General features: G+C 36.6%; 2 protein-coding genes and 1 long non-coding RNA gene across 6 annotated transcripts; 1 reads left to right on the top strand and 2 right to left on the bottom strand.

Annotated features, from left to right (window-relative positions):
* Positions 1-281: 281 nt before the first annotated feature.
* On the bottom strand, positions 282-1,112 carry LOC136222214 (uncharacterized). The gene is made up of 3 exons (XR_010685533.1): positions 945-1,112; positions 451-861; positions 282-361 (listed from the first exon to the last, which is right to left on the bottom strand). It is a non-coding gene; the product is annotated as an uncharacterized lncRNA (long non-coding RNA).
* Positions 1,113-3,486: 2,374 nt separating this feature from the next.
* LOC136224032 (alpha-L-fucosidase 1) lies at positions 3,487-6,163 on the top strand. Its single transcript, XM_066012245.1, has 3 exons — positions 3,487-4,135; positions 4,577-4,813; positions 5,278-6,163. The coding sequence occupies exons 1-3, from the start codon at positions 3,543-3,545 to the stop codon at positions 6,077-6,079; spliced, it is 1,632 nt and encodes a 543-aa protein (XP_065868317.1). The 5' UTR covers positions 3,487-3,542; the 3' UTR covers positions 6,080-6,163.
* A 386-nt stretch (positions 6,164-6,549) lies between these two features.
* On the bottom strand, positions 6,550-10,510 carry LOC136221576 (uncharacterized). Of its 4 annotated transcripts, none has more exons than XM_066008951.1 (10): positions 10,376-10,510; positions 9,824-9,878; positions 9,420-9,486; positions 8,912-8,977; positions 8,426-8,519; positions 8,191-8,307; positions 7,945-8,045; positions 7,388-7,462; positions 7,217-7,309; positions 6,550-7,021 (listed from the first exon to the last, which is right to left on the bottom strand). In XM_066008951.1, the coding sequence occupies exons 2-10, from the start codon at positions 9,835-9,837 to the stop codon at positions 6,722-6,724; spliced, it is 927 nt and encodes a 308-aa protein (XP_065865023.1). In that variant the 5' UTR covers positions 9,838-9,878; positions 10,376-10,510; the 3' UTR covers positions 6,550-6,721. The 4 variants fall into 4 exon arrangements, with proteins under 4 accessions (XP_065865023.1, XP_065865022.1, XP_065865024.1 ...); XM_066008950.1 differs by having other exon boundaries at positions 7,204-7,305; XM_066008952.1 differs by having other exon boundaries at positions 6,825-7,021; positions 7,217-7,305.
* Between the last annotated feature and the right edge of the window lie 818 nt (positions 10,511-11,328).

Genomic DNA, 11,328 nt, shown 5'->3' with positions numbered 1-11,328 from the left:
TGAACTGCAGATTACTGTTTAATTGGAATTACTATTTATTTAACTTACTGAACTGCAGATTAGTGTTTAATTGGCATTACTATTTCTAGTAAGACTAAAATAAACATACTATTTCTAGTTAGACTAAAATAAACATACTAAAAATATTGTCTAGTACATACTGATATTACTGTTTAGTACAAATGAAACAACTAAAATAAACATACTAGTAATACTGTTTAAACATCAATAATCATTTGGCCAAATGCCAATCATGCATAAGCTTATCCACTTCCTCCGCCCACATCTCTGCTGTATCTTCATCTACGCGTCGAAGAGCTGCTAACATGCCAGTGCCCACAGTAGTCCACCGATTAACCCACTGCAAAAACAAAAAACACAAAAAAAATGTTCTTAATTAATATTACTGTTAGAAACTCGTATTAACTTGATAAAATCAAAATTACTTACAATCTCACTGTTCGAACGAGTGAGAACCGTCTGTGGGTGTGCATCCATGTCAGGCATGATGTGTGGATGCGAATATCTAGTGTACCACTCCATGTATGTCTCATCACATGCTGATGGAATCTGAGCAAGAGTGTATATCATCAACATGAGCGTCGATGCTGCTGGGAAAAATGACCAACAATCGTCAGCAACCACAACTGGATGCTCTAACCGATACCGACTGCTATTCCAAGGACGTACAACCTTCGTGCCCCTGAAAGCAGGCATGGGTACAATCTGGATATACCCCAACTGACGGAGACATCTATCAGGCATATATGGCTCCATGACATCCCGGTATCGTATCCATCCTCTATAGATAGTCCTAGGAGTGCGGGTCACTATGTCAGGACCGTATGGCATCCACATCACCTACAAATGTAACAAGTTAATTATTATAAAAGTAAATTAATATCTTTCTAAAAAGTTTATTACTGTACAAGTAGAAATCGTACCTCCGCCTCTGTCAATCTATCAAGACGGCGACGCAAATCTCTCAAACGAGACTCTGTCCTGGGCTGCTGTGTCGTGATCTAGATACGAGCTCGGGGAGCGTCCGGATGGGGTGCGAGTCCCTCTCGCTGAGGTCTGAAACACGGGAAATACTCATATATCCACGCTTGCAAAAGAGTCAGACAACCCGCTATCTGTCCACAATCTCCTCTACTAGCAACATCTAGCTGCCGGTATAGGTAAGCTAGTGTAGCTGTGCCCCAGGAGTAGCCAGCTACATCCTCTACCCCATCCTGCACCTCTAGTACGCACGCGGGTCGGATTCGGTCGCCACTCTTGTCTATAAACAAGGTGGAACCGAACATCAAAAACATCCACCCGATAGCCTCAAACTCAGACATCCGACCTACAGAGCATAAAAAGACAACTGAATTGCAGAATACCCCGCCACCTTTCCAATGGGTAGCCAGCAGCTCATTTCTAGTCACCCCAAACACCTCCATCACTACCGACTGAAGCTGTTCCCCACCAATGCTATCAGACACCAGCCGCCCCTCCACTGGGATACGTAGAATCTCCCAGACGTCATGCAGCATAATCGTCATCTCCCCAAATGGCATGTGAAATGATGACGTATCTGGCTGCCACCGCTCCACAAAAGCACATATAAGAGGCATATCAATGTGTGTGTACATGGTAGATGGGAGGTGTGATAGTTGCGATCCCCGTATAAGCGCCCTGACCTCTGGACGAGCACTCTTATACCAGTCATTCAATTTCCTGCAGAATGTCCCTCTAGTGTGGCCCCTGAGCTCCGACCTCAGCTGTCCGATCCATATGGTAGAAGCGACATGTCCCAAGAAGCTGGGAATCACAGTACCATCAATTGATCCACCGGGGACCGGATCCGTCACAACCCAGTCATCCTCTACAACATTCCTCGAGCGCTTACTACTTCCTACAATAGTATTAAACGTATAACATTTATACCATTTTTCTATAGTAAAGTAAATTAATAAATAAAAAATTATGAGAAAAATGTAAATTATTTACCAGATGACTCGGCACGACCACCCTTCCCCTTTGACGCCCGACGAACTGGGCTAGGGTCGCTCTCGGGAAGGTCCTCACCATCATCCATGGTAGCATAATCCTCATCGTTACTCATGGGCCGCTGCATTGTCACGTGCGCCCTTTGAGCATCCGCCATGAGCTTCTCGGCTCCTCGTTCCCTCCGAACAGAGGCTGTAACACCACGTCTAGAAGGATGGCGAGGTCCGGAACCCTCTTCAATGTCACGCTGGAAAATAAACATTCAACGCTAAATTTCGAAAAACAGCAAGCTAAATGCGCTAAATACAACACGTTAATATTTGTAAAAAAATACGCTAAATATGTTCTAAAAACAACACGTTAATATTTCTAAAAAAATGCGCTAAATATTTCAAAACAAATACGCTAAATATAGTTAATTATTTTTTTTATTTTTTTAGTTGTTAGTTTTCTATCCCGAAAATCGGGACAGAAAACGACTTGAGATTTCCAGCGGCAGGTCCAGGACCCGCCGCTATCTCTTGATGGGCGGGTCCAGGACCCGCCGATATCTATTGACGGGCGGGTCCAGGACTCGCCCGTATTTTGTTCATGGCGGGTCCTGGACCCGCCATGGTTTTACTCATGGCGGGTCCAGGACCCGCCATGAGTAAATTCATGGCGTTTTCTGTCCCGAATTTCGGGACAGAAAACTTTAAAAAAAATTTAAGAAATTAACTCAAAAAACACTTAAATTCAAACACATACCGAAATGAGTCCTACTGCTTTTCCTCTACCTCCACGTCCAGCCATAATTAGTTCGGGTTTTTTTTCGGGTTTCAAATAATGTGTTTGGGAGTTAGAATGTGAATTTGAACTTAATATTTCAAATATAAGGGAAAGGGTAGAATTGTAATTTAGGGGCAGTATGTGGGAATTAAGGGGTGGTATGAAGCAAATCACAAAATCTATTGGTCAATTTTTAAAAAAACTCATATTTGCCCTTCAACCACGTCAGCAAATAAACGACATCTTCACCAAATTCGTAAATAATGTAACGGAATAAACCACAGTCATGTATTTGAAAAGAAAAAAAAACACAATCCTTTTTCTACAAAAAAAAAAAAAAGTGAAACCACATTGTTTTTTTTAAAATTTACCCAATTTTTTTAAAAAACTCATACTTGTCCTTCATCCACCTCAGTAAATAAACAACATTTTCACGAAATCCGTAAATAGTGTAACAAAATAAACCACAGTCCTGTATTTGAAAAGAAAAAAACTACAGTCATTTTTCTGTAAAAAAATGAAACCACATAGTTTTTTTAAAATTTACTCCAATTTTTTTAAAAACTCATATTTACCCTTCAACCACGTCAAATACATCTTCACCAAATCCATAAATAGTATAACAGAATAAACCAAAGAAAAGAAAAAACACATTCCTTTTTCTGTGAAACCAGTTTTTTTTTTTTTAATTTATCTTTTTTTTTTATTAGAATAAATGTTGGAAAGAGAAGAGAGTAAAATGTTCCTGAGTCCACCCAGTGTCATCCTTTTCCTCAACCATGGAGGAGAAGATCAAAGTCAGCACCTTTAACCCAAACTCTCAAAGATCCATCTCTTATCACATCTCTCTGTATCCGTTTTCCATCTTTCTCATCTTTTCATTAATCCCCAATTTCTGTGTTGCTCTCCAGAAGCCACCCCCTCTTCCAATTCTACCACTTCCTTCAGCTGCTCAGCTTCAATGGCAACTCACATCTATGGCTCTTTTTCTTCACTTTGGAACCAATACCTTCACGGATTCCGAATGGGGCACCGGCCGGGCTGACCCTTCAATTTTCAATCCCACCAGATTCAACGCAAGTCAATGGGTACAAGTGGCAAAGGACTCTGGCTTCAATCGTCTAATTCTAACGGCAAAGCATCACGATGGGTTCTGTTTGTGGCCTAGTGAATATACTGATTACTCTGTAAAGTCAAGTTCTTGGATGAATGGGACTGGTGATGTTGTTAAAGACCTAGCTTTGGCTGCTAAGGAAGCTGGTTTGAATTTGGGGCTTTATCTTTCTCCTTGGGATAGGCATGAGTCCTGTTATGGTAAGACTTTGGAGTATAATGAGTTTTATATGGCCCAAATGACTGAGTTATTGACCAGGTGAATTTTCCTTTTAGCTTCATTTTCGTGATTCAATTGGACCTTTATGTATGTGTCTTTAATACTGCTAATTATCATTGAGCATTTAGATAATTTGTCTTCATCAATTGAGGTTGTTTTTTACACTTGATCTATGCTATTGGTGAATGTTTGAGAGGTTCTTGATGGTTTGTTCGTTTATAACAGTTCTTGAATGCAATTGATTTAGTATTAGGTGAATTCATGTTCAATACTGAGTATATGTTCTAGTTTTAGGTGAATTCATTACTTTTTTGTGTCAAATTCGATAAGTTTTTGTCTTCTATTATCAGAGAGTATATGTTCTATGTACTTAGAGGATGAATTATATAATGCTCTTTTGGTTTGTTAAACCTTAAATTTCTGCTTAATCTGAGGCAGATCATCTCAAAGAATTGGAATGACTTGTGTGAATCGTGGCAGGTACGGAGAGATCAAGGAGGTATTTTTGGATGGTGCCAAAGGGCAGGGAGAGAAGGATATGGAGTATTATTTTGAGAGCTGGATGAGTCTCATCCATCAATTACAGCCTGGGGCCGTAATATTTTCTGATGCTGGTCCTGACATAAGGTGGATCGGAGATGAGGCTGGTTTTGCTGGCTCAACATGCTGGTCCCTTTTCAACCGAAGTGCTTCCAAGATTGGTGACACTGATCCAATGTGCGTTTACTTTCTCTCCTTGTTGACAATGGATTACTTTTTTTATTTGGTTTAAGATAGTTCATGTCAAATCCTTTGCTCCTTTGGTACTAACTGCGGCTTCATTATCATATCAACTGCAAAACCCTCCTATAAGCATAGCAAGAACCATTTCAATTGAATTCAATAAAATGGACAGTGTGTGCTGTGTTGTTTTTTGTCTATTTATATGCTCTCCCAGGTGAAGCAAATGCATCTGGAAAGGCACCAGTTGAAGTAGAGGTTGCAATTTCGGATTTTCGTGTCAAAATCATGTCATGTTATCTATATGTTCCATATGATATAAATGTAAGAAAAATGATAATATGTGTTAATTGTGTCGTGTCAGTCGGATGGTCTCTGTAAATCGTGTTAGAAATTGTTACTTGTGCACATAGTACCAAATTAAATTTCAGACATTATTCATTTGATATCTTATTGAACAGATACCAACAGCGGGGAGACTCATCAGGTCACGATTGGGTGCCTGCAGAGTGTGATGTCTCCATAAGACCTGGTTGGTTCTGGCACGCTTCAGAAACTCCAAAGTCTGCAATCGAGCTTCTTGATATATACTACAAATCCGTTGGCAGAAACTGTCTCTTGTTGCTGAATGTACCACCAAACTCATCAGGTCTTATATCGGTTGAAGACATTCAAGTGCTTCAAGAATTTGCTAAACTTCGTGCATCTATATTTTCTTATAATCTAGCCAAGAACGCCCTTCTTAGGGCCAGCAGTACACGAGGAGGCGCCAACAGCTACTCGCAGTACGACTGTTACAATGTGCTTACAGAAGGATTTTACACATATTGGGCTCCCGAGGAGAATGAATCAAAATGGGAGTTACATGTTGATCTTCAGGAACCACTGTCTTTCAACATTTTGCAAGTTGAAGAGCCGATTCAAATGGGACAACGGATTATTGAATTCCATCTCGAAATTCTTAAGGATGGGAATTGGAAGAAACTGATGAATGGAACCACAGTTGGATATAGGAGAATATTGCGATTTCCTACTGTAAAATGTCATCAGTTGAAGCTGGTTATAGACAAAAGTAGGGCAGATCCACTTATTTCTTATTTGGGGATTTTTATGGATCAATTTTCTATTGTGAATAACAGATTTGATAATAGTTCACAAGCACACTTGAATTGCAGTCAGGAAAGTGCAAGCAACCATTACTTGAATGGCAGTGTAGCACTTTTGCAGCCTACAAAAACTCATTCTCAAACAGCTGCAATGTAATATATTTTTCCCTGATGTAAATGTTGAATCTTTCTGTTCATTTTCTTAAAGAAACTTATATGCAAATATCATGTTTTGCGATTATTGGTAGCTGGAGCAATTTAAAAATGAATCGCAATTCAGAAATAATGACAGTGAAGTGAATTGCAATTTAAAATCTTGAAGCTGGAGCAATAACCAAGGATATGTAATAAAAATTATAAAATCCACATCAAGCTCTAACACAGATGATTTTTCTTTTCATCATTCACATTCTTTTTTAGAGTTGATACAGGTAGGTATTCCCTTTACCCCAGCTTGAGAGCAAATTCAGTTGCAAAACTAGCAAGGGGCAATATTATACCTAACATGTATCACTTTTGAATCACTAGTAACATTATTTATGTTAACCATACTCAGACTTGGTTTCTAGTATTACATGATCTAGATTCATCATGTTTTTCGTTACTTGAATTTCCAAATCTTACTGATTCTGGTAAAATCTCACATATTTATGTATTACATGATCTAGATTCGTCATGTTTGAACCTCAATAATCTGTCTTTTAAGAAAAGAAAAAAGCAGCTACTTTACTAGTAAATAAACAAATAAAAATTCATGTAAGAGTACATATAAGGATGCAGTATAAATACTTAACTAGTTTTAAGTTATCTTAACATCTCTAAGCAGCCGAGCAGCCATTGAGCCAAGGCGTCGTGTTTCCCAGTCCGTAAGTTTTTCTTCTGGGAGCTTTACTACCACCTCACTCTCCTCTTCAACTTTTTCACTTTCACACTCATCCACCTTATTCATGGCAACGCCATTCCTTCCATCCTCCTGTGGTATTCCTGCTGTTTCAACTTCATCACTTCTTACAATCATGTGCTGTATCGTCCCAGCACTACTAGGCTTTAGTCCCATGATGTAAAGCTGTATGCTTGGGTGCTGATACTTACTATCCATCTGCATTCCAAAGGACACGATCGATTTAATTGTAATTCTACTTTACCACAAGATAAGTCCGATATATGTAATCACTGGAGATGATATCTAGGACTCTGGTTTGGGCCTTTACAGAGAGGAGATAAGCAGGAATTGTACAATGTCTGCAGAAAGTATGAGCATTGTCAAGTTCTAAGAATTACCATCAAAAAGTACCTTGGTTTTTGGAACAATTTTGACTTCGAAGTTTCTTTTCCACAGATTAAGCATCCGCTCATGAACACTGGTAGATCGGATCTCATGTCCTATCTACATGGAAACACATATATACATAAACGAAACAAGATTATGGAGCTAAAATAGAACAAATATCTAACAATGACTCACCAAAATTGTTGTTTTTGGTCCTGATAAGGCAAATATTGACTGCAATAGTGGTTCCATGAGATGCTCCGCATAAACCTTGGATCAAAGAAGTGGGGATAAAATGGCGTTTTAGATTCTTTGCTTCGAAATAAAATGGCTCTACTTTTGACACCTGAATTTACTATGTTATTTATTACAGCTTGAAATTACTAAGAAGAAAGATATTTGCAGAAAATTATTAAAAATTCTTCTGGAGCAATTGACATGATGTATCTTCTCAACCCAGTCAATGTTATATAAATTTATCTCTCGACTTTCCCTTTTGTTTATTTGGAGTCTTTTCACCTCAACGACATAACTTAGGGCAACATGTAGCATGCAACTAAAATTTCAGTATAATATAAGTTAGATTTGTACCTCGTCAATGAAAAATCATATCTTTATATAAGCGCATGCAAAATGCATCAGGCAAAAATTGCAATATCAGTTATCAACTATAGCATCTAGACATACAAATATACAAAATACAATGTTCCATTCTCTGGTTCCAATATAATGTGATCATTGAACAAACTTACAACATCAGTGCCAATGATGTAGTCAAATGGTGGATCAACAGCCCTAGTATGATCCTCATTTCCCCAGTCTAATTCTGCCGCTTTGATTGAACCAAATGAATCTACAAGGAAGACAAGTTCCATGAAATTTACAGGTTATGCTACAACCATCCATCTGATAGCTAAAGAATCCCAACCACTGGTTAGAAGAACTTTGAAAGATCATGCATATGTTCCAAACAATTGCCAAAATATCTCTAGGAGTACCTGAATTAGTATCCATCTGCTTGATTCTTGAGGTATTACGATCTATATTGCGTGTTAGCAATGGCAACACCTCAATTTGGTCAGTCGCAACAACATCACAACCGAGCAGCGCCATTCCTAGGAGAATGTTCACATCAAAATAAGGAGCATGAAACCTGATAAAATCAGACTTACATCAAGGAGAAATTGCCAACTAGATGCCATGTATCAGTTCATCAAACAAAATAAAACGCACCAAATCCCGCTACTCCACAACCAGCCCCAAGTTCAATAACACGTTTTCCTTTGAGTTTTGAAGGGCAAAACCGGCCCTTTCTGCAATTTTTTTCCTGAAACAAGGGAAGTGGAACTTCATAAACTTCAGAACATACAAAGGTATAATGGAGTATGCCCATACATCTGTAACAAGTAGGAATATTGTATCCATTATATGTTCCACTATCTCCTCTTATGGAGCACAAAAAGAGAAAGTGAAGTGACTTGGGCCTAACTCAATCAACCGGTAGGAATATAAAGGGATGAAACATGCCACAAAATCTATTCTCAACTTATCTCAATTCTTTGTAAATGATGAAGCCCAACTCAAATAAAATCTCCAATAAAGTCAATCAAGCCCTAATTCCTACTAATTAGAACTATCAATATGAAAAGATAATCAACAATAAATAAATAAATAAATAAGTGCTGCAAAAGAATAGAGAAGGAGAGAAACGGAACTTACCAGAAATTTGACAAGTACCATTGACGCATCCCAAACTGTAGTCCCTAAATGATTAGAATTTGGATCCTACAAGCATGCAAGAAAGTAGAAATTTAGTTAGATAAATCACACTAGTCATGACAAGAGTGCAATCAAGTAAAACGTGGAAAAATAGGATTGCAAGATAGTGCTTGGTAAGAAAAATAGAAAAGCAAATAAAAAATGTGGCATGTGGATCACTAAGTGTATTTAATTATTGTTTTAACCGCAATTCTAACTTGCTCAACTAACATTTTTATACAGAAGGACTATTTCACCATGAAATCAAATTTCATAATCTTGCATACATTTATCAGATTTCCTTTTGCACATTAGAAAGAAGTTCTTCCTCGACTATGAAGTTGGGGACAAGCAAGAAAATACCATAGCACACCATTTTTCATATGAGAAATCCCTTTGCCTTGTTCTAAAACTATATAATTCAGTTTCAAGCATTAATCAAAAAATAAAAAACAGAACAAAAAAGCACCTGACAGAATTGCAATTGATAGCCCAAAACTTCAAGAGTCACTGCAGAGGTGCTAGGTGTATTTAACCTGAATCGGAAATCAAGAGGTTGCTATTTTTTATGAGAAGATCTTAATAACAAACATGAATATAAGACAGTGTAGAAAGGGTAACAGCAAAGAAATGCTTTGAACTGCAATCCTACATCCTTTTTCCTAAATGAGTCGGATTCAGCAATGCTATTGGAAACCCCTTTTAATTCTTAGGTCTTACTTACCTAATTAGATTAGATTAGATTATTAGGAAAGCTAATCCTTCTGCTTAGAGTGCAGGGATTAAGCTCAAAAGGCATAAATTTAAAATCTGATATAACTTAAATAACCATATTTTACTTTAAAAACGGAAAAAGAAAACAAAGATGAGCACCTGTCATGCTCCATCACTCGAGTTTGTTCATAAGAAATGTTTTGTCAATGTACACCTGCAGGAGCCAAGCCAACCAATTAACACCAGGATGAATGACTTACCACCATATAAATAAATAAAAATGGACAAATTTAACTAGAAAAAAACAAGAATGCACAAGGGGCAAGAACACAAGAATAATCCCCCACCATCATCTGGTTGGATTCCTTGCAAAATTTGTTAATTGTTGTCCCAAAAATCAGTCACCAAAATTCCATGATATAATTAATCAATCATTCCTATATGATCAGCAAATGTACTCACTAACCACGAAACAATGTCTTTTAACAAATGACCGAAAAAGATCGTTAGCAATCATCAGATGCTCTACGTTTCATGACATTAATCTCCTAAGAGAACTAGTTACACTTAATATACAATACTACATAAAATAAAATAAATAAATAAATAAACCTAGCTCCCACCATTTTGGCAGTGAACAAAGTAAAAAAAAAAAGGTTAAGAAATAATGATAAACTTGATATGAATATGAGATAGGAAGTGTTGAAAAACCTGAGATGAAGCGGCAACAGTTACTGTTGAATCCGATGGCCTCTTCAAGCTGGTTATGATGGCCAAGGACTCCAAGGAGGGGAGAGGAGAGGAGAGGGAAAGCATAAACGTAATTTCGTTCCCAACTATTCTTATGGAGCTTTCTGGTGAATTAGGCCCAACTCATCTCCGCATTAATTAGAAATTGCCCAATGGACAATTCTTTTTATTTTAAGAAGCCCAATGGACAATTAAGGAATGGAAATTGAAAAGGGTAAGTTACATGAAAGTCACAAATCATAATAATAATTACAACCTAATTATACTACAAAATCTTATTATTAATACATCAAAAATAATAACTTAATTCTCAAAATATCAAATAAATAAACAAAATCTAGTCAGATTTTTTTCAAAAATTTGTTTAACTGTTGTAATTTGACAAAAGTAAAAAAGAAATATGGATTTTTGATAAAAATAAAAAATCACTTTCCTTTATTGTAAAAAAAAATATCAAAACATGTAAAAAACATGTAAATTCCTCTTTTTCTTAAGGGTCAAATATATGAATATCATAATTAAGTACAAAATTACAACTAAAGTCTTGTTCGATAGCGATTTTCAACACTTAAAATTAATACATATAAATTTATTGGTTTTAAGCTGGTTTGATAATATAACTTAAATATTTTAGTTAAGTCACAAAATTAGTTATTCTGATAAGTTAATTTAACTTAAAATTTTAAGTTGATAACTATCAACTAATATTTTTAAATTCAGTACTTATTTTTAGTATTTATCAAACAGTTATATCATTTAATATTTTAAGCGTTTATAATATTTAACACTTAAAATTCAAAACTTATTTTTTCAGCACTTAATTTTAAGTTTTATCAAACACCACTTAAGTCATATCACCAAACTTAATTTTTAATATGTCATTATTTTCTATATATTATGATTTTACACCATAA

The sequence above is a fragment of the Euphorbia lathyris genome, chromosome 3 (assembly GCF_963576675.1).
Source record: "Euphorbia lathyris chromosome 3, ddEupLath1.1, whole genome shotgun sequence".
Lineage (NCBI taxonomy): Eukaryota > Viridiplantae > Streptophyta > Magnoliopsida > Malpighiales > Euphorbiaceae > Euphorbia > Euphorbia lathyris.
The sequence above is the reverse complement of the archived record's forward strand: the minus strand, read 5'-3'. Positions and strand labels throughout refer to the sequence as shown.

Bases quoted from the DNA above. Each gene is read 5' to 3' on its own strand.
- LOC136224032 (XM_066012245.1), top strand. From the start codon at position 3,543: ATGGAGGAGAAGATCAAAGTCAGCACCTTTAACCCAAACTCTCAAAGA. The intron at 4,136-4,576 runs GTGAATTTTCCT...GAATCGTGGCAG, and splicing joins ATGACTGAGTTATTGACCAG to GTACGGAGAGATCAAGGAGG. The intron at 4,814-5,277 runs GTGCGTTTACTT...CTTATTGAACAG, and splicing joins ATTGGTGACACTGATCCAAT to ATACCAACAGCGGGGAGACT.
- LOC136221576 (XM_066008950.1), bottom strand. The intron at 8,978-9,419 runs GTGCTTTTTTGT...GCATGCTTGTAG, and splicing joins ATCAATTGCAATTCTGTCAG to GATCCAAATTCTAATCATTT. The intron at 7,306-7,387 runs GTGAGTCATTGT...CCATGTAGATAG, and splicing joins GACCAAAAACAACAATTTTG to GACATGAGATCCGATCTACC.